Source organism: Pristiophorus japonicus, chromosome 12 (genome assembly GCF_044704955.1).
Source record: "Pristiophorus japonicus isolate sPriJap1 chromosome 12, sPriJap1.hap1, whole genome shotgun sequence".
In the NCBI taxonomy this organism is placed as follows: domain Eukaryota; kingdom Metazoa; phylum Chordata; class Chondrichthyes; family Pristiophoridae; genus Pristiophorus; species Pristiophorus japonicus.
Window position 1 is genome coordinate 92,598,464 of NC_091988.1, and position 21,109 is coordinate 92,619,572.

The 21,109-nt window shown below is 46.6% G+C and overlaps 1 protein-coding gene across 1 annotated transcript in view; it reads left to right on the forward strand.

Moving 5' to 3' along the window:
- LOC139277373 (protein SSUH2 homolog) overlaps nt 1-8,865 on the forward strand; it is an 80,289-nt gene extending 71,424 nt beyond the window's left edge. Inside the window, exons 12-13 of the mRNA XM_070895752.1 lie at nt 4,156-4,263; nt 6,078-8,865. Of these exons, the coding sequence (XP_070751853.1) occupies nt 4,156-4,263; nt 6,078-6,221 (252 nt within the window). The 3' untranslated portion in view covers nt 6,222-8,865. The remainder of the gene's footprint in view (nt 1-4,155; nt 4,264-6,077) is intronic.
- Nucleotides 8,866-21,109: the final 12,244 nt, after the last annotated feature.

Genomic DNA, 21,109 nt, shown 5'->3' on the forward strand with positions numbered 1-21,109 from the left:
TGTACAACGCCTCCCTTAGCACTGCGCCCCACACTCAGGACCCAGCTGCCCAATTTTGCTGACTGAGGCGCAAACTGTTCCTGGGTGCAGACTTTACCGCCCCGCCGCCATTACCTCCCCGAAATCAGCAAAGCCGAAAATCCAGACTTTATCTGCACTGCACTTTTGAAGCAGGATTTGCCACTAGGGACCTGTGCAGGTGCTAGGTATTGTGGGTACATTGGGAATTTCCCTGCTGTCGCTCAGCCATTCTGTTGCACAGCTGCGCACTCGGTGACTGGATTCGGGGAGTTTGGGAGATTTATAATAGTTGTAACTCATTGGGGTATTCAACATTCAGGAAAGATAGAATAAAAGGAAAAGGAGGTGGGGTAGCATTGCTGGTTAAGGAGCAAATTAAGGCAATAGTTCGGAAGGACATTAGCTTGGATGATGTGGAATCTATATGGGTAGAGCTGCAGAATACCAAAGGACAAAAAACGTTAGTGGGAGTTGTGTACAGACCTCCAAACAGTAGTAGTGATGTTGGGGAGGGCATCAAACATGAAATTAGGGGTGCTTGCAATAAAGGTGCAGCAGTTATAATGGGTGACTTTAATATGCACATAGATTGGGTTAACCAAACTGGAAGCAATATGGTAGAGGAGGATTTCCTGGAGTACATAAGGGATGGTTTTTTAGACCAATATGTCGAGGAACCAACTAGGGGGGAGGCCATCTTAGACTGGGTGTTGTGTAATGAGAGAGGATTAATTAGCAATCTCGTTGTGCGAGGCCCCTTGGGGAAGAGTGACCATAATATGGTGGAATTCTGCATTAGGATGGAGAATGAAACAGTTAATTCAGAGACCATGGTCCAGAACTTAAAGAAGGGTAACTTTGAAGGTATGAGGCGTGAATTGGCTAGGATAGATTGGCGAATGATACTGAAGGGGTTGACTGTGGATGGGCAATGGCAGACATTTAGAGACCGCATGGATGAACTACAACAATTGTACATTCCTGTCTGTCGTAAAAATAAAAAAGGGAAGGTGGCTCAACCGTGGCTATCAAGGGAAATCAGGGATAGCATTAAAGCCAAGGAAGTGGCATACAAATTGGCCAGAAATAGCAGAGAACCCGGGGACTGGGAGAAATTTAGAACTCAGCAGAGGAGGACAAAGGGTTTGATTAGGGCAGGGAAAATGGAGTATGAGAAGAAGCTTGCAGGGAACATTAAGACGGATTGCAAAAGTTTCTATAGATATGTAAAGTGAAAAAGGTTAGTAAAGACAAACATAGGTCCCCTGCAGTCCGAATCAGGGGAAGTCATAACAGGGAACAAAGAAATGGCAGACCAATTGAACAAGTACTTTGGTTTGGTATTCACTAAGGAGGACACAAACAACCTTCCGGATATAAAAGGGGTCAGAGGGTCTAGAAAGGAGGAGGAACTGAGGGAAATCTTTATCAGTCGGGAAATTGTGTTGGGGAAATTGATGGGATTGAAGGCCGATAAATCCCCAGGGCCTGATGGACTGCATCCCAGAGTACTTAAGGAGGTGGCCTTGGAAATAGTGGATGCATTGACAGTCATTTTCCAACATTCCATAGACTCTGGATCAGTTCCTATGGAGTGGAGGGTAGCCAATGTAACCCCACTTTTTAAAAAAGGAGGGAGAGAGAAAACAGGGAATTATAGCCTGACATCGGTAGTGGGTAAAATGATGGAATCAATTATTAAGGATGTCATAGCAGTGCATTTGGAAAGAGGTAATATGATAGGTCCAAGTCAGCATGGATTTGTGAAAGGGAAATCATGCTTGACAAATCTTCTGGAATTTTTTGAGGATGTTTCCAGTAGAGTGGACAAGGGAGAACCAGTTGATGTGGTATATTTGGACTTTCAGAAGGCTTTCGACAAGGTCCCACACAAGAGATTAATGTGCAAAGTTAAAGCACATGGGATTGGGGGTAGTGTGCTGACATGGATTGAGAACTGGTTGTCAGACAGGAAGCAAAGAGTAGGAGTAAATGGGGACTTTTCAGAATGGCAGGCAGTGACTAGTGGGGTACCGCAAGGTTCTGTGCTGGGGCCCCAGCTGTTTACACTGTACATTAATGATTTAGACGAGGGGATTAAATGTAGTATCTCCAAATTTGCGGATGACTCAAAGTTGGGTGGCAGTGTGAGCTGCAAGGAGGATTCTATGAGGCTGCAGAGCGACTTGGATAGGTTAGGTGAGTGGGCAAATGCATGGCAGATGAAGTATAATGTGGATAAATGTGAGGTTATCCACTTTGGTGGTAAAAACAGAGAGACAGACTATTATCTGAATGGTGACAGATTAGGAAAAGGGCAGGTGCAAAGAGACCTGGGTGTCATGGTACATCAGTCATTGAAGGTTGGCATGCAGGTACAGCAGGCGGTTAAGAAAGCAAATGGCATGTTGGCCTTCATAGCGAGGGGATTTGAGTACAAGGGCAGGGAGGTGTTGCTACAATTGTACAGGGCCTTGGTGAGGCCACACCTGGAGTATTGTGTACAGTTTTGGTCTCCTAACCTGAGGAAGGACATTCTTGCTATTGAGGGAGTGCAGCGAAGGTTCACCAGACTGATTCCCGGGATGGCGGGACTGACCTATCAAGAAAGACTGGATCAACTGGGCTTGTATTCACTGGAGTTCAGAAGAATGAGAGGGGACCTCATAGAAACGTTTAAAATTCTGACGGGGTTAGACAGGTTAGATGCAGGAAGAATGTTCCCAATGTTGGGGAAGTCCAGAACCAGGGGACACAGTCTAAGGATAAGGGGGAAGCCATTTAGGACCGAGATGAGGAGGAATTTCTTCACCCAGAGAGTGGTGAACCTGTGGAATTCTCTACCACAGAAAGTTGTTGAGGCCAATTCACTAAATATATTCAAAAAGGAGTTAGATGAAGTCCTTACTACTAGGGGAATCAAGGGGTATGGTGAGAAAGCAGGAATGGGGTACTGAAGTTGCATGTTCAGCCATGAAGTCATTGAATGGCGGTGCAGGCTAGAAGGGCCGAATGGCCTACTCCTGCACCTATTTTCTATGTTTCTATGTTTCTATTAGCTGCCTGAGAAACATTAAAACATAATTGTTGCAGGCAGGTCAAGATTGTTTTAGTGGCAACAAGAAAATATTAGCTGATCTTTCTGTCGGAACTGCAAGATGCAAATGAGTGTATACCTGCCTGTTTCGTTCGTGATTCCGGGGCATTGAAAAAGAAGCTCTCTCTCGCATTATTTAGGAAAAGAGGATTCACCCATTTCCCCTCCTCGGACTCTGCATATTACACAGGATGAAAGTGTCATGTGTATGTGTTGCCTATAAAGTAACAATCCTTGTTTGAAGATCGGTTGTCCTCCTCAGTACGCTGCTGTAATGTTTCCAACAGTTTCAGGAGGATGTCTTGTAACTTAAAGTGTCTTCTTTCAGCCTTGGCTGAAGTGGTAGCACTCTCCAGAGACTTCAGCACATAATCCAGGCTGACCCTCCAGTGCAGTGCTAAGGGAGTGCTGCACTGTCGGAGGTGCCGTCTTTCGGATTAAACTGAGGCTCCGTCTGCCCTCTCAGGTGGACATATAAATTTCCATGGCACTATTCTAAGAGAAGTGTATCTCACCTGATGTGCTGGCCAAAATTTATCTCTCAACCAACCTCACTCGAACAGTTTATCTGGCCATTTATCTCGTTGCTGTTAATGGGACATTGTTGTGGGCAAATTGGCTGCTGCATTTACCTATATTACAACAGTGTCTGAATTTCACAATTACTTTAGAGGCTGTGAAGCGCTTTGGGAGGTCCTATGGAGGTGAAAGGTGCTATAGAAATGCAAATTCTTTCTTTTGTTCTTCTCTTTCCTTTTACCAGCATCCTCTACTGTGGGGAGGGTGGAAATAGTTTAAACTTTTGTCAGACTTTAGACCTCTCACACCTCTCTTGTCTCTTAAAGGGGACCCACTTATGCTTTCAATCTGATACTGATAGCATCAGTAATTTTAAGAGTGAGTTGGGTCAGCATTGGGCAGGCAAATCAGTCGTGTGATACAGGTAGTGAATTGTGCATTCTGATTTTGAACTCTGGGCTTGACCTTGTGGAATGAAATGGCCTTTGAATTCCTATCTCTCTGGTTTGTCACCCTAGGTCTATCCTATAGTCGGATTTCCAGAAGCTCAGGTCAATCGGGCCTCTCAGAAGGCTATCCAACAGCACCAAGTCCAGCTGGCAAGAACCTCCCGCATAATCCAACAGGTGAGTTCCAAGCTGTGCCTGAAACCTGCAGTAACCCACTGTGTCTCTCTCTGGCACCTTTTGTTTGCAGATGTATTTGTTTTTGGTGGGGTTTTTACGGAGAGATTCACCTGTATTGGCCCAATATCTAGGGGCTGAAATCACCTCAACTGGTTACTTTAATACATTAAAAATCTTGCGTCTGCATGCACTTTGGGTTGACAAAACCTTGCATTTTTGTCAGATTGCGCGTGAACTTTTTCCATTATAAATTCCTGTGTCCATATTGATAATGGGAATTGCCTGTGTAATTACACCCTCCAGCCAATGGTGGCACTGTAACACCTCAGTTCTGCATCTCCCAGAACCTCAGCCGGTATGGCAGAGAAACTTGTGCGCTCCAACCATCTACTCTCTGCTTCCCACATTGCCCTACGTTTTGCTATTTAGTTATAAATAATAAAATCAAAGCATTGGATAAAAAATGAGAGAATATATGACTTCTAAAATGGAAATCAATTACACTGATTTCTAACCCCAAGTCACCTCCAGACTATACTTGCAACTTGATTCCTCCTTTGCAACACCACAGGAAGTTGACTAGTAAATAATATCACTTATTTTGCATACTCTAATCTGTGGCTTCTCTTCCTGCTCCCGCACCGTTACCTCTGGAGTCCCCCGAGGATCTACGCTTCACCCCCTCCTATTTCTCATCTACATGCTGCCCCTCGGCGACATCATCCGAAAACACAGCATCAGGTTTTACATGTACGTGATGGTATCCAATTCTACCTCATCGCCACCTCCCTCAACCCCTCCACGGCCTCTAAATTGTCACACTGTCCGACATCCAGTACTGGATGAGCAGAAATTTCCTTCCAACTAAATATTGGGAAGACTGAAGCTATTGTCTTCGGTCCCCGTCACAAACTCCATTCCTTACCCACTGACTCCAATCCTCTCCCTGGCAAATGTCTGTGGCTGAACCAGGCCATTTGCAACTTTGGTGTCATATTTGACCCCGAGATGAGTTTCCGACCACATATCTGCTCCATCACCAAGATCACCTACCTCCACCTCTCTAACATTGCTCGAGCCCACTCCTGCTCAGCTCATCTTCTGCTGAAATCCTCACCCATGTCTTTATTACCTGTAGACTTGACTATTCCAATGATCTCCTGGCTGGCTAATCCAAAACTCTGCTGCCTATATCCTAACTCATACCAAGTCCCGTTTACCCATCACCCTTATGGTCGCTGACCAACATTGGCTACCCCGTCTGGCAACGCCACAATTTTAAAATTCTCATCCTTGTTTTAAAATCCCTTCATAGCCTTGTCCCTCCCTATCTCTATAAACCTCCTTTAGTCCAACAATCCGCCAAGATATCTGCACTACCCCAATTCTGGCCTCTTGCATGTCCCCGATTTTAATCGCTCCCCCATTGGTGGCCGCGCTTTCAGCTGCCTCGGCCCTAAGCTCCCTCCCTAAACCTCGTTGCCTCTCTTCTCTTTTAAGATGCTGCTTAAAAACTACCTCTTTGATCAATCTGTCCTAACATCTCCTTGCGGTGCTTGTGTCAATTTTTGCCTGATAACGCTCTCGTGAAGTGCCTTGGGATGTTTTATTCTGTTAAAGGCACTATATAAATGCAAATTTTTGCTGTTGTTAATCTGCCCTATGTTGGTTCGATATGTAGGTATTGAAATCACTATTTTGTTTTTTTACAAAAGTAACGCACACAGGAACTTTGAAATAACCAATCTCAGACTCCAATCAGGAAACTCAGGAAATTTGACTAAATTGCACTTTTTCCCCTTTCTTTTTGACAGCGTCAGATAATTGAGTTCATTCCCGTCACTCAAGTGTTCTACGAGTGGAAAGACAAAGAATACAATTACTTTACGTGTGGTGTTGAGAACAAGGTGTATGCCCCAGACTATCCAGCCAAGTGCTGCTGCTGCAGCATTCTGTAACCGTCCCGATGGGAGATTGTTGCTGCTCCCTAAAGTGTCTCCACACAACACCCAAAATGCACAACCTTGCCACTAACCTCCCTAAATCCCAGATCAAACTCAACACATTCTTGTTGTGTTAACTCTGCCAAACTAGGTTGGTTGTTCCTCATCAACGGATCCAGAAATAAGACAGCGGACCAATCTCCAGGTCTCTCAATAGTTCAGTGATTGAATGCCTCGTCTGGTGAGTCCGAGACCAGGATGGCTCCTGGATCAATCACTGGTCTTTGCTGATCTCCGCCAGGATGGTAGAATGGGTACTACAACTAGGTTAAGGAGGGAATAAAGTCAGTCAAGCCTCTTGCACTGGACCAGTAAGCTTTGCTGGGAGTGTGTGGATATCTGGTGAGTTGGGATCAGGCTTGTCTGTATAACTTCTCCACAATTATGATGCTATCTGCTGCGGCTTCACTAAAGTAAGATAGTGAAGGACTGGCGGTATCTGTGGAACTGTGCCCCAGTGTGTGACACTATTCTGTGGGGTGGGGGGGCTGTGCAGAAGAATCTCTCCACTAATTACTCACTTGTTTTACAGAATGGGGCTCATTTTCCAAGGCTCCAACCCCAGTATAGAACCTCACTAGACAGAAGCTTGGGTCACAGGATAGTACTTAAACGCTAATTCCAGTCCAGTGAGACTTTGCGACAGGAGCCTCGCCTTGCAAGATAACCCTTTCTAAGTCACTGAGGGAAATATAACTGACCCTCAGGACGATCTACACCGAGGATCAGGATTCTGATGGCACATTATACTGCCATGGGCTGGCACTATGAGCAGGGCAGTGAGATTAGATTGACCCTCCACACCGGTGACTGGTGCCTCATGGCTGTGTGACATACAGTCTCCCTCCATTTGTGCTGACATCCCGAAAGAAAGGAGATACCCACCAAACATGGTAAATAAGTCTGCCGGTAATTCTTTTATATAGGGAAAATCTGCTGGCAATCATATCGCAACATTTAAGTTTTATAGAAAGAGCATGAAAACAGTACCGAATATGTTTTCATGCAACTTTTGAGGTTTAATATTGGAATTTGCACACTTTCTACATGTATATTATCACAACTCAGTTTGTCGAGAAGAATGCAGTTCACAAGAACTGCTAAAAGAAAGGGGGATGAGACACACACACAGACCGAGAGAGCAACACTCCGGCCAATAGAGATACACAAGCCAAGAGACAGACAAGAACAGACACACACACAGCATGAGACATGCAGATAGACACACACACACAGATCAAAAGAGAGACACAGACAGAAATGGACCAAGAGGAAGATAGTGAGAAAGCAAGAGGAAGGAGTCGGAACTAATGAGGGAGATGCTGTTCTGTTGCTGTTTTGAATTCAGTTTTTCACTAGATTACTGGAGCCCAGTTATTACACTTGACACTAACTGTATTTTGTAGATTTTTTCACTCAAATAACTGTTTGGACGGTAATGCCAATTCAACTTTTGCCTGAAAACTCGCAACTCATCGAGTTTTGACTAAAACGCCCCCCTGAATCTTTAGCTTACCTTATTAATTAAAAGGTATGAACTTTTTAATAGATATTTTAAGACACTTTTTCTCAAACAAGTACAGCTTATAATCCAGCCTATAAACCTGTTCACATTTTGTTTTGAAATACTGATGTGACTGTTGAGGAATCACATCCTGATCGGTATTTCCTGTGCCCACTGAATAAAACAAACTGACTGATCGAAACCCAAGACAATACAGGAAATGTTGCAATTCCAGATTGTACACTCGACCTCAGTAAAGGCGGGCGGGGGGAGCTGTTGCTCCCTCTGCTCCTCCTGAGTAAATGTCTCCAAGTGTGAGGCAATTTGATGAAACGCTGCATCCTTTTCTAAAAGTAAAACTGATCTGGAGATTGGGGCGAGGAACAACCTTCAGCAGGGACTAAGCGGAGATCTGGAGGCCAAATAATGAACGCAATTGAATGTAATCGCATCAAGTGCAGACTGTCATTGAGAGATTCTTGTGTAGCCAATGTTCTGTATATTTGATTACTTGTGGAGAGTACATACCATTAAAAATAATTTAGTGTTGCCACTAAATTTCGCACTATGTCCATTTGAATTGTGATAAACACCCAGCTGTACAATTACTGCTTTGGTCATTCCAAGTTAAGCTTGTGCCCGGGAGAGAAGGTTTTGAGCCATATTACACTGCAGTGGCTGTTGGCATTGGGCATGAATGGGTTAAGAAGCATATTGGCTAAAGTCTACTTTTTCAAATATCTTTTTTATCCCCAAATAAGCCTAATAACGACACTGCAATCTGTATAAATCACCAAGCTTTTTAAGTAGGATATATTTACCCTGTGTTGTCTCGAATGCATTGTTGTAATTGTAAAGTTGAGGAGAGGCAGTGTGAATGGTCCGAATTGCCTTTACGTTTTCATACCTATACTTGGCACTATGATGAGGTTTTTATACATATACCTTAAACACTGTTCTTGGGGTGCATCTTTTTTAAAGTCTGTCATATTTGAATTGTAATAAATCTTGATTGTGTAATTTTCTAATTTTATGTATCAGAATATTTGGTGAAAGGAATTAATTTCACTGTTATTAAAAAGTTTTCAGATGTTACTGCTCTTGAGTGTTTTTTCACAGCCCAAGTTACTAAACGTATTACATTTTCTAAGTGTCACACACTGCTTTATTTGTAGAAACTATTCTGCCATGCCTCTAGGTAGCATCTTGACAGGATTGTTCATTATAGAGCTACCTATCAGGCAGCCATGCCTGCAACTACACACTTCTCTACTAGATGGAGCATCATACTTCAACCTACAGCACCACTAATGAATGCACTCTGAGGGAAATTGACTTAATTGTAATTCTCTGTAGGTCTTGTCGATTTGCAACACCAGATTTCTGATTGGTCCCTGATACGTCCTTACTATACAGTATAAATGCACACGAGGCCCATGATTGAGAGGTCAGTCTGTGACATAGAAACATAGAAAATAGGTGCAGGAGCAGGCCATTCAGCCCTTCTAGCCTGCACCGCCATTCAATGAGTTCATGGCTGAACATGAAACTTCAGTACCCCCTTCCTGCTTTCTCGCCATACCCTTTGATCCCCCGAGTAGTAAGGACTTCATCTAACTCCCTTTTGAATATATTTAGTGAATTGGCCCCAACCACTTTCTGTGGCAGAGAATTCCACAGGTTCACCACTCTCTGGGTGAAGAAGTCTCTCCTCATCTCGGTCCTAAATGGCTTACCCCTTATCCTTAGACTGTGACCCCTGGTTCTGGACTTCCCCAACATTGGGAACATTCTTCCTGCATCTAACCTGTCTAAACCCGTCAGAATTTTAAACGTTTCTATGAGGTCCCCTCTCATTCTTCTGAACTCCAGTGAATACAAGCCCAGTTGATCCAGTCTTTCTTGATAGGTCAGTCCCACTATCCCGGGAATCAGTCTGGTGAATCTTCGCTGCACTCCCTCAATAGCAAGAATGTCCTTCCTCAAGTTAGGAGACCAAAATTGTACACAGTACTCCAGGTGTGGCCTCACCAAGGCCCTGTACAACTGTAGCAACACCTCCCTGCCCCTGTACTCAAATCCCCTCGCTATGAAGGCCAACATGCCATTTGCTTTCTTAACCGCCTGCTGTACCTGCATGCCAACCTTCAATGACTGATGTACCATGACACCCAGGTCTCGTTGCACCTTCCCTTTTCCTAATCTGTCACCATTCAGATAATAGTCTGTCTCTCTGTTTTTACCACCAAAGTGGATAACCTCACATTTATCCACATTATACTTCATCTGCCATGCATTTGCCCACTCACCTAACCTATCCAAGTCAATCTGCAGTCTCATAGCATCCTCCTCGCAGCTCACACTGCCACCCAACTTAGTGTCATCCGCAAATTTGGAGATACTACATTTAATCCCCTCGTCTAAATCATTAATGTACAATGTAAACAGCTGGGGCCCCAGCACAGAACCTTGCGGTACCCCACTAGTCACTGCCTGCCATTCTGAAAAGTACCCATTTACTCCTACTCTTTGCTTCCTGTCTGACAACCAGTTCTCAATCAACGTCAGCACACTACCCCCAATCCCATGTGCTTTAACTTGCACATTAATCTCTTGTGTGGGACCTTGTCGAAAGCCTTCTGAAAGTCCAAATATACTACATCAACTGGTTCTCCTTTGTCCACTTTACTGGAAACATCCTCAAAAAATTCCAGAAGATTTGTCAAGCATGATTTCCCCTTCACAAATCCATGCTGACTTGGACCTATCATGTCACCATTTTCCAAATGCGCTGCTATGACATCCTTAACAATTGATTCCATCATTTTACCCACTACTGAGGTCAGGCTGACTGGTCTATAATTCCCTGTTTTCTCTCTCCCTCCTTTTTTAAAAAGTGGGGTTACATTGGCTACCCTCCACTCGATAAGAAGTACTGGAAGTGGGTGGAGCTTCCCCTTTTATACCTGAAGGCCCAGGTTAGGAGTGTCTCCTACAAGTTCACCACCTAGTGGTCATTGTTCTCACAGTGTACAACTTAAGTCAGATTGTACATGAGTTACAATGCTGGTTGAATACATGACATCACCTCCCCCCCCCCCCCCCAAAGTCTTATTACGATCACAGGTTGAGTCTCTCTGGTGGTTTACGCTCCCTTGTAGAGCGCCTGAGTTGGGGCTCCTGTTGTTGGGCGCTGGCCTGAGTGTCTGCTGTTTGCGGTGCCTCAGGCCTGTCCGGACTGCCCACAGTGACTGGGCTCTCCTCCCTTTGGTTCCCGTGTTCGGTCACCTATGGTGGAGTGAACTCTACATCGTGTTCTTCCTTTGCTTCTTCTATGGGGTTGCTGAACCTCCTTTTTGTTTGATCCACATGTTTGCGGCAGATTTGTCCTTTGGTAAGTTTAACTACCAGAATCCTATTTCCCTCTTTGGCAACCACAGTGCCTGCGAGCCATTTGGGCCCTGCAGCGTAGTTGAGGACAAAAACAGGGTCATTTACATCAACACATCGTGCCCTCGCATCCCTGTCATGGTAGTGATATTGTGACTGGCGCCTGCTCTCGACAATTTCTTTCATGGTGGGGTGTATAAGGGATAACCGGATTTTGAGCGACCTTTTCATTAGCAGCTCTGCAGGTGGAACCTCTGTGAGCGAGTGTGGTCAGGATCTGTAGGCCAACAGGAGGTGTGATAAGCGGCATTGTAGGGAACCCCCTTGGATTCTGAGCATCCCATGTTTGATTATCTGCACTGCTCGTTTTGCCTGGCCGTTTGAGGCCGGCTTGAACGGTGCTGTTCTAACATGGTTAATTCCATTGCCTGCCATGAAGTCCTGGAATTCAGTGCTTGTGAAGCACGGGCCATTGTCGCTGACCAAGATGCCCGGTAGACCGTGGGCGGCGAACATTGCCCGTAGACTTTCTACCGTGGCAGAGGATGTGCTTGAATTTAAAATGTCACACTCGATCCATTTGGAGTAGGCGTCTACTACAACCAAAAACATTTTCCCCATGAAAGGACCTGCGTAGTCCACATGGATGTGTGACCAAGGCTTGGTGGGCCATGGCCAGGGGCTAAGGGGGTCTTCCCTAGGCGCATGGCCCAGCTGGGCACACGTGTTGCACCTGCGAACACAAAGTTCCAGATCTGCGTCTATCCCTGGCCACCAAACGTGTGACTTGGCAATTGCCTCCATCGTGACAATGCCCGGGTGCCCATTGTGGAGTTCTCTGATGAATACCTCTCTGCCCATCTGGGGCATGACTACGCAGTTTCCCCACAGTAGGCAATCGGCCTGAATCGAGAGTTCATCCTTGCGCCTGTGAAATGGTTTAAATTTCTCAGGGCATGCCCTGTATGTGGCTGCCCAGTCCCCATTCAGGACACATTTCTTGACGAGAGACAATAGCGGGTCTCTATTTGTCCAGACTTTAATCTGACGGGCTGTCACGGGTGAGCCTTCGCTTCCAAAAGCTTCAACAGCCATGACCATCTCAGCACCATGCTCGGTAGCCCCCTCAGTGGTGGCTAGTGGGAGCCTGCTGAGTGCATCGGCGCAGTTTTCGGTGCCCGGTCTGTGCCGAATTGTGTAGTCATAGGCGGCTAACGTGAGTGCCCACCTCTGTATGCGGGCTGATGCATTTGCATTTATGGCCTTGTTGTCAGCCAAAAGGGACTTTAGGGGTTTGTGATCTGTCTCCAGCTCAAATTTCCTGCCAAACAGGTATTGGTGCATTTTCTTTACCACATATACACATGCGAGCGCCTCCTTTTCTACCATCCCGTAGCCCCTTTCTGCCTGGGAGAGACTTCTGGAGGCATAAGCTACCGGCTGTAACAGACCCTTGGCATTGACATGCTGCAGCACACACCCAGCACCATAGGACGATGCATCACATGGGCCGTATAGCGTTAACAGATTGTTGGAACATAACAATTTGCGTGCTCTATTAAAAGCCCTTTCCTGGCTGTCCCCCCAGACCCATTCGCGACCTTTGCATAGGAGCACGTGTAGCGGCTCTAGCAGCGTGCTCAATTTGGGAAGAAAGTTACCAAAATAGTTCAGGAGCCCCAGGAATGAACGCAGCTCCGTTGTGTTACGGGGTCTGGGTGCTCTCTGGATCGCTTCCGTCTTGGACGCATTAGGGCTGATCCCGACTGCTGCTACCCTCATCCCCAGGAATTCTACCTCTGGAGCTAGGAAGACGCACTTCACCTTTTTCAGTCGCAGCCCTACCCGGTCCAGTCTGCGTAGCACCTCCTCCAGGTTGTGGAGGTGTTCTTCAGTATCGTAACCCGTAATGAGGATGTCGTCCTGAAAAACCACCATCCCTGGAATCAACTTGAGGAGGCTTTCCATATTTCGTTGGAAGATCGCAGCGGCCGAGCGAATCCCGAACGGACATCTGTTGCGTCGGCAGCAGTCGGGAGGTGCGTTGGTGAGGCCTATAAAAGACGTACTTGTGCAGCTACAGGGAGAAGGCAAAAAAGTAGAAAGAAACAGGAAGGTGACGTCACAGCCAAGGGGGTAAGTGATTGGCTGGTGATTGGTGAGTAGTTTTTCTTTTTTCTCTTCTATAACAGTGAGTAAACTTTAGCATTGTTGTTGCCTATCTAAGAGTTAAGTCATGGCAAGACAGCTCGGTCACGTGTTATGCTCCTCCTGTACCATGTGGGAACTCAGGGACGACTCCACTGTTCCTGACGACTACGTGTGCGGGAAGTGTATCCGCCTCCAGCTCCTGATGGACCGCGTTGCGGAATTGGAGCTGAGGGTGGATTCACTCTGGAGCATCCACGATGCTGAGAATGATGTGAGTAGCATGTGTAGCGAGTTGGTCGTACTGCAGGTAAAGGGTCCACAGCAGATAGGGAATGGAAGACCAGCAGGAAGAGCAGTGCAAGGAAGGTAGTGCAGGGGTCCCCTGTGGTCAACCCCTGCAAAACAGATACACCGCTTTGAGTACTGTTGAGGGGGATGACTCATCAGGGGAGGGCAGCAGCAGCCAAGTTCATGGCACCGTGGCTGGCTCTGTTGCACAGGAGGGCAGGAAAAAGAGTGAGAGAGCGATAGTGATAGGGGATTCAATTGTAAGGGGAATAGATAGGCGTTTCTGCGGCTGCAACCGAGACTCCAGGATGGTATGTTGCCTCCCTGGTGCAAGGGTCAAGGATGTCTCGGAGCGGGTGCAGGACATTCCATAAAGGGAGGGAGAACAGCCAGTTGTCGTGGTGCACATTGGTACCAACGACATAGGTTAAAAAAAGGGATGAGGTCCTACAAAATGAATTTAAGGAGCTGGGAGCTAAATTAAAAAGTAGGACCTCAAAAGTAGTAATCTCGGGATTGCTACCAGTGCCACGTGCTAGTCAGAGTAGGAATCGCAGGATAGCGCAGCTGAATACGTGGCTTGAGCAGTGGTGCAGCAGGGAGGGATTCAAATTCCTGGGGCATTAGAACCGGTTCTGGGGGAGGTGGGACCAGTACAAACCAGACAGTCTGCACCTGGGCAGGACCGGAACCAATGTCCTAGTGCTGTTGGGGAGGAGTTAAACTAATATGGCAGGGGGATGGGAACCAATGCAAGGAGACACAGGGAAACAAAAAGGAGACAAAAGCAAAAGACAGAAAGGAGATGAGGAAAAGTGGAGGGCAGAGAAACCCAAGGCAAGGAACAAAAAGGGCCACTGTACAGCAAAATTCTAAAAGGACAAAGGGTGTTAAAAAAAACAAGCCTGAAGGCTTTGTGTCTTAATGCAAGGAGTATCCGTAATAAGGTGGATGAATTAACTGTGCAAATAGATGTTAACAAATATGATGTGATTGGGATTACAGAGACGTAGCTCCAGGATGATCAGGGCTGGGAACTCAATATCCAGGGGTATTCAACATTTAGGAAGGATAGAATAAAAGGAAAAGGAGGTGGGGTAGCATTGCTGGTTAAAGAGGAGATTAATGCAATAGTTAGGAAAGACATTAGCTTGGATGATGTGGAATCTATATGGGTAGAGCTGCAGAACACCAAAGGGCAAAAAACATTAGTGGGAGTTGTGTACAGACCTCCAAAAAGTAGTAGTGATGTTGGGGAGGGCATCAAACAGGAAATTAGGGGTGCATGCAATAAGGGTGCAGCAGTTATAATGGGTGACTTTGATATGCACATAGATTGGGCTAACCAAACTGGAAGCAATATGGTGGAGGAGGATTTCCTGGAGTGCATAAGGGATGGTTTTTTAGACCAATATGTCGAGGAACCAACTAGGGGGGAGGCCATCTTAAACTGGGTGTTGTGTAATGAGAGAGGATTAATTAGCAATCTCGTTGTGCGAGGCCCCTTGGGGAAGAGTGACCATAATATGGTGGAATTCTGCATTAGGATGGAGAATGAAACAGTTAATTCAGAGACCATGGTCCAGAATTTAAAGAAGGGTAACTTTGAAGTTATGAGGCGTGAATTGGCTAGGATAGATTGGCGAATGATACTTAAGGGGTTGACTATGGATGGGCAATGGCAGACATTTAGAGACCGCATGGATGAACTACAACAATTGTACATTTCTGTCTGGCGTAAAAATAAAAAAGGGAAGGTGGCTCAACCGTGGCTATCAAGGGAAATCAGGGATAGTATTAAAGCCAAAGAAGTGGCATACAAATTGGCCAGAAATAGCAGCGAACTCGGGGACTGGGAGAAATTTGGAACTCAGCAGAGGAGGACAAAGGGTTTGATTAGGGCAGGGAAAATGGAGTACGAGAAGAAGCTTGCCGGGAACATTAAGACGGATTGCAAAAGTTTCTGTAGATATGTAAAGAGAAAAAGGTTAGTAAAGACAAACGTAGGTCCCCTGCAGTCAGAATCAGGGGAAGTCATAACTGGGAACAAAGAAATGGCGGACCAATTGAACAAGTACTTTGGTTCGGTATTCACTAAGGAGGACACAAACAACCTTCCGGATATAAAAGGGGTCAGAGGGTCTAGTAAGGAGGAGGAACTGAGGGAAATCCTTATTAGTCGGGAAATTGTGTTGGGGAAATTGATGGGATTGAAGGCCGATAAATCCCCAGGGCCTGATGGACTGCATCCCAGAGTACTTAAGGAGGTGGCCTTGGAAATAGCAGATGCATTGACAGTCATTTTCCAACATTCCATTGACTCTGGATCAGTTCCTATTGAGTGGAGGGTAGCCAAGTAACCCCACTTTTTAAAAAAGGAGGGAGAGAGCAAACAGGGAATTATAGACCGGTCAGCCTGACATCGGTAGTGGGTAAAATGATGGAATCAATTATTAAGAATGTCATAGCAGCGCATTTGGAAAGAGGTGACATGATAGGTCCAAGTCAGCATGGATTTGTGAAAGGGAAATCCTGCTTGATAAATCTTCTGGAATTTTTTGAGTATGTTTCCAGTAGAGTGGACAAGGGAGAACCAGTTGATGTGGTATATTTGGACTTTCAGAAGGCTTTTGACAAGGTCCCACACAAGAGATTAATGTGCAAAGTTAAAGCACATGGGATTGGGGTAGTGTGCTGACATGGATTGAGAACTGGTTGTCAAACAGGAAGCAAAGAGTAGGAGTAAATGGGTACTTTTCAGAATGGCAGGCAGTGACCAGTGCGGTACCGCAAGGTTCTGTGCTGGGGCCCCAGCTGTTTACACTGTACATTAATGATTTAGACGAGGGGATTAAATGTAGTATCTCCAAATTTGCGGATGACACTAAGTTGGGTGGCAGTGTGAGCTGCGAGAAGGATGCTATGAGGCTGCGGAGTGACTTGGATAGGTTAGGTGAGTGGGCAAATGCATGGCAGATGAAATATAATGTGGATAAATGTGAGGTTATCCACTTTGGTGGTAAAAACAGAGAGACAGACTATTATCTGAATGGTGACAGATTGGGAAAAGGGGAGTTGCAACGAGACCTGGGTGCCATGGTACATCAGTCATTGAAGGTTGGCATGCAGGTACAGCAGGCGGTTAAGAAAGCAAATGGCATGTTGGCCTTCATAGCGAGGGGATTTGAGTACAGGGGCAGGGAGTGTTGCTACAGTTATACAGGGCCTTGGTGAGGCCACACCTTGAGTATTGGTCTCCTAACCTGAGGAAGGACATTCTTGCTATTGAGGGAGTGAAGCGAAGGTTCACCAGACTGATTCCCGGGATGGCGGGACTGACCTATCAAGAAAGACTGGGTCAATTGGGCTTGTATTCACTGGAGTTCAGAAGAATGAGAGGGGACCTCATAGAAATGTTTAAAATTCTGATGGGTTTAGACAGGTTAGATGCAGGAAGAATGTTCCCAATGTTGGGGAAGTTCAGAACCAGAGGTCACAGTCTAAGGATAAGGGGTAAGCCATTTAGTACCGAGTTGAGGAGAAACTTCTTCACCCAGAGAGTGGTGAACCTGTGGAATTCTCTACCACAGAAAGTTGTTGAGGTCAATTCACTAAATATATTCAAAAAGGAGTTAGATGAAGTCCTTACTACTAGGGGGATCAAGGGGTATGGCGAGAAAGCAGGAATGGGGTATTGAAGTTGCATGTTCAGCCATGAACTCATTGAATGGCGGTGCAGGCTAGAAGGGTCGAATGGCCTACTCCTGCACCTTTTTTCTATGTTTCTATGTACTCAAACTACCCCTTGTGTGTCGTGATCGTGGTCAGCTTCTTCGACTCACTCGCCAGCTCCTGGGTCATGTAAGCTGAGGTCAGGTCCAATTTTGAAAAAAGTTTGCCACCGGATAGCGTCGCAAAGAGGTCCTCCGCTCTCGGTAGCGGGTACTGGTCTTGGAGTGACACCCAATTGATGGTGGCCTTGTAATCGCCACATATCCTGACCGACCCATCCGCCTTGAGCACCGGCACAATCGGGCTCGCCCAGTCACTGAATTCGACTGGCGAGATGATGCCTTCCCTCAGCAGGTAGTCCAATTCGCCTTCTATCTTTTCCCACATCACGTACGGCACCGCTCTGGCCTTGTGGTGTACTGGCCTGGCGTCCGGTTTTATGTGAATCACTACCTTGGCCCCCATGAAAGTGCCAATGCCGGGTTGAAATAATGAGTCAAATTTGTCCAGGATCTGTGAGCATGATACTCGCTCCACAGAGGAAATTGCATTGACATCGCTCCATTTCCAGTTCATGACAGCAAGCCAACTCCTCCCCAGTAGTGCGGGACCGTCCCCTGGGACAATCCAGAGTGGCAGTCTGTTCTCTGAATCTTTGTGGGTCACGACTACCGTGGCGCTGCCTAGCATCGGAATGATCTGCTTTGTGTAAGTCCATAGCTGTGCATCAATCGGCGATAATTTTGGCCTCCTGGCCTTGGACGCCCACAACTTTTCGAACTGTTTGATACCCATCAGGGACCGGCTGGCCCCCGTGTCTAGCTCCATTGATACTGGGATGCCATTGAGGAGCACTTTCATCAGTATCGGTGGCATCCTGGTGTATGAACTGTATACGTGCTCCACATGAACTCGCTGAATTTCAGCTTCCAGCGATTTCCCCCAGCGTTCATTTCTGCAATTTCTGCAGGTATTTTGCTCACCTCTGCAAACTCTGGCTGAGTGTGTGCCTCCACGCCTCCAGCATGAGCTGCTGTTTGAAACAAAAGGTCCCTTGCCAGTCGATCGTCCCTGACTGCCCCTGTTATTGCTAGTGGCCATGCTCACGTGGTTTAAATCCCAGTTTCTTGTCACCATTGATACGTCCTTACTATACAGTATAAATGCACATGAGGCCCATGCTTGAGAGAAGGTCAGTCTGTGACCTATCCTTTATTTCATAGCACTGGAGCTTCCCCTTTTATACCTAAAGGCCCAGGTTAGGAGTGTCTCCCACAAGTTCACCACCTAGTGGTCATTGTTCTCACAGTGTACAACTTAGGTCAGATTATACATGGGTTACAATACTGGTTGAATACATGACAGTCCCCTTGGAGGACAAGACCAGATTTCTGATTGGTCTGCTTGGGACACATTTGTCTGGAATGTGTAATTTGATCCTGCTCGCTTGAGAGTAAACAAGATCTGTGCAAGGTGTAATTTGATCCAGTCATGGTCAGGCAGACTACTGAGTTCACAGTGCTAACACTACTGCATTCATGGAACACACTCCTGGATTAGGAGCACGCACAGTGCTCACGCTGCCGAGTTCAGACAGGAAGGGGTGAGGCCATGGAGGAATTTTAACACGTGGAAGAGAATTTTTAAATCCAGGTCTTGAGAGGATAGCTGTGAGCTGCCTTCTTGAACCGCTGCGCAGGCGGGGGTGGGGGGAGGAGAGTGAGAACGTGGTGTATTTGTAAAGGGGGAGGGGATGGAAGGACATGATTCAGATCTCACAGAGGACGTGAGAATGTGATCTACCCATCCAATGTTCGCATCCATTGAAGGGGCTGGGCAGTCCATTCACAGTTTCTTTAACACTGCAAATGCCGGAACTGGCAGAGAGCTGTGCAGCTTATAGAGAACGTTCATGCTCTCATTCACCCCCGCCCTTTAGACCTGGATCACAATCTTCCCACCCACTGTTCTTACCGTACTCCCTCCCTCCCCTACCCCCGAACAAGTTCCTGATGTCCCGTTCCCTGATCTCCTGATTATCTCCATCCCTCGTTCACACACCAACCTCCTAATCTTCCCCACCCTCTCCCACAAGTTCCTACCTTCTGTGCCCTCTCTGAGCTCCTCTCCCACTACGATCTCCACTCTTACCCCTTCGATCCCCTCTCCTCTCCCCCTTCAATGCTCTCCCCTCTCTTTTTCTCCGCTTTCAATCTCCTCGCCCCGCCCCCCCAACACAATCCCGTCTTCTCTCCCTGCTCCCCGCCACATCAGATTCTCTGACCTTCTCTGCATAGAGCTGATGAAACATAAGAAACCTAAGAAATAGGAACAGGAGTAGGCCATTTAGCCCCTTGAGTCTGCTTCGCCATTCAAATATGATCATGGCTGATCTGATCATGGACTCAGCTCCACTTCCCTGCCCACTCCCCATAAAGCTTTAGTAGGCCACAGCCGCTGCACCATTTGGTACTGTGCATACGCAACCGGATCGAGTACACTTTACTGTACCATCCATGGGGGCGCACAGTGGAAATAATCTTAGTGTTCTCTGTGAGCAGTGGCGCAGGAGGCTCTGATATGTCTTCCTTTTTCCTCAATGGATGATTCCCCTCCACCCTGGATAACATGGCCTTTGACTGTGTCCGTTCCATTTCCCGCAGTTCTACTTTCACCCCTTCCCCTCCCTCCCAGAACCACCCTTGTCACAGAAACACTAGCCTCCACGTTCAACGGATCATCCTCCGCCATTTCCACCACCACCAGCGTGATCCCACCATCAAACACATCTGCCCCTCCTCTCTCAGCATTCCAAAGGAACCGTTCCCTCTGCAACACCCTGGCCCCAACCTCAATACTCCCCAATACCCGCTCCCCTCCTCTTTCACACAGCACCTTCCCGTGCAAGTGTAGGAGCTACAACACCTGCCATTTTATCTCCTTCCCCCTTCCAGGTAAAGCAGCGATGTACTTGTACTCATTAGTGTACTGTATTCGCTGCTCACAATGTGGTGGTATCTACATTGGGGAGACCAAACGCAGATTGGGTGACTGCTTTGCAGAACACCTCCGTTCAGTCCGTAAGCGTGATCCCGAGCTTCCGGTGGCCTGTCACTTTCATTCACCGGACCACACCCACTCCAACCTTGGCCTCCTATACTATTAAGCTCGAGGAACAGCCCTTCATCTTTTAATTAGGCACTTTATATCCTGCAGACTCAACATCGAGTTCAACAACTTCAGATCATAACCTCTGCCCCCATTTCTTTCAGATGACAGCTGTTGTGTCTTGGATAAAGAGTCAGACTAGATACTGCAAGCTCAAAGTAAGTGTGACCATAGTCCTTTATTGCAGATCTCAGAGTGCCTCTCCAGCCTATGACGCCTCCTTATATACAGGTGCTCCCAAGGGATTGTGGGATCGCTTGGGACTCCAGGGGATAAGCCCTCTGGTGGTTAGACATGGTAATTACAGGTTTACATACATAACAACAGCTGTTGATGATTCTGCTATTCCCATTTACACCTCCTCTGGACCCATCTTTTGTTTCTTTATTTGTACCATTACCTTCTCCTTTCACCTTGCACCATCATCCCTTTTGTCATTTAACCTCCTGCCCTTCACCTTATCACCCTGCCTCTGCACTTGCTTAAAACCTGTTATATCTCTAATCTTATCCAGTTCCGACGAAGGGTCATCGAGCTGAAATGTGAACTCTTGTTTCTCTCCCCACAGATGCTCCATGACCTGCTGGGTATTTCCAGCAGTTTCTACTTT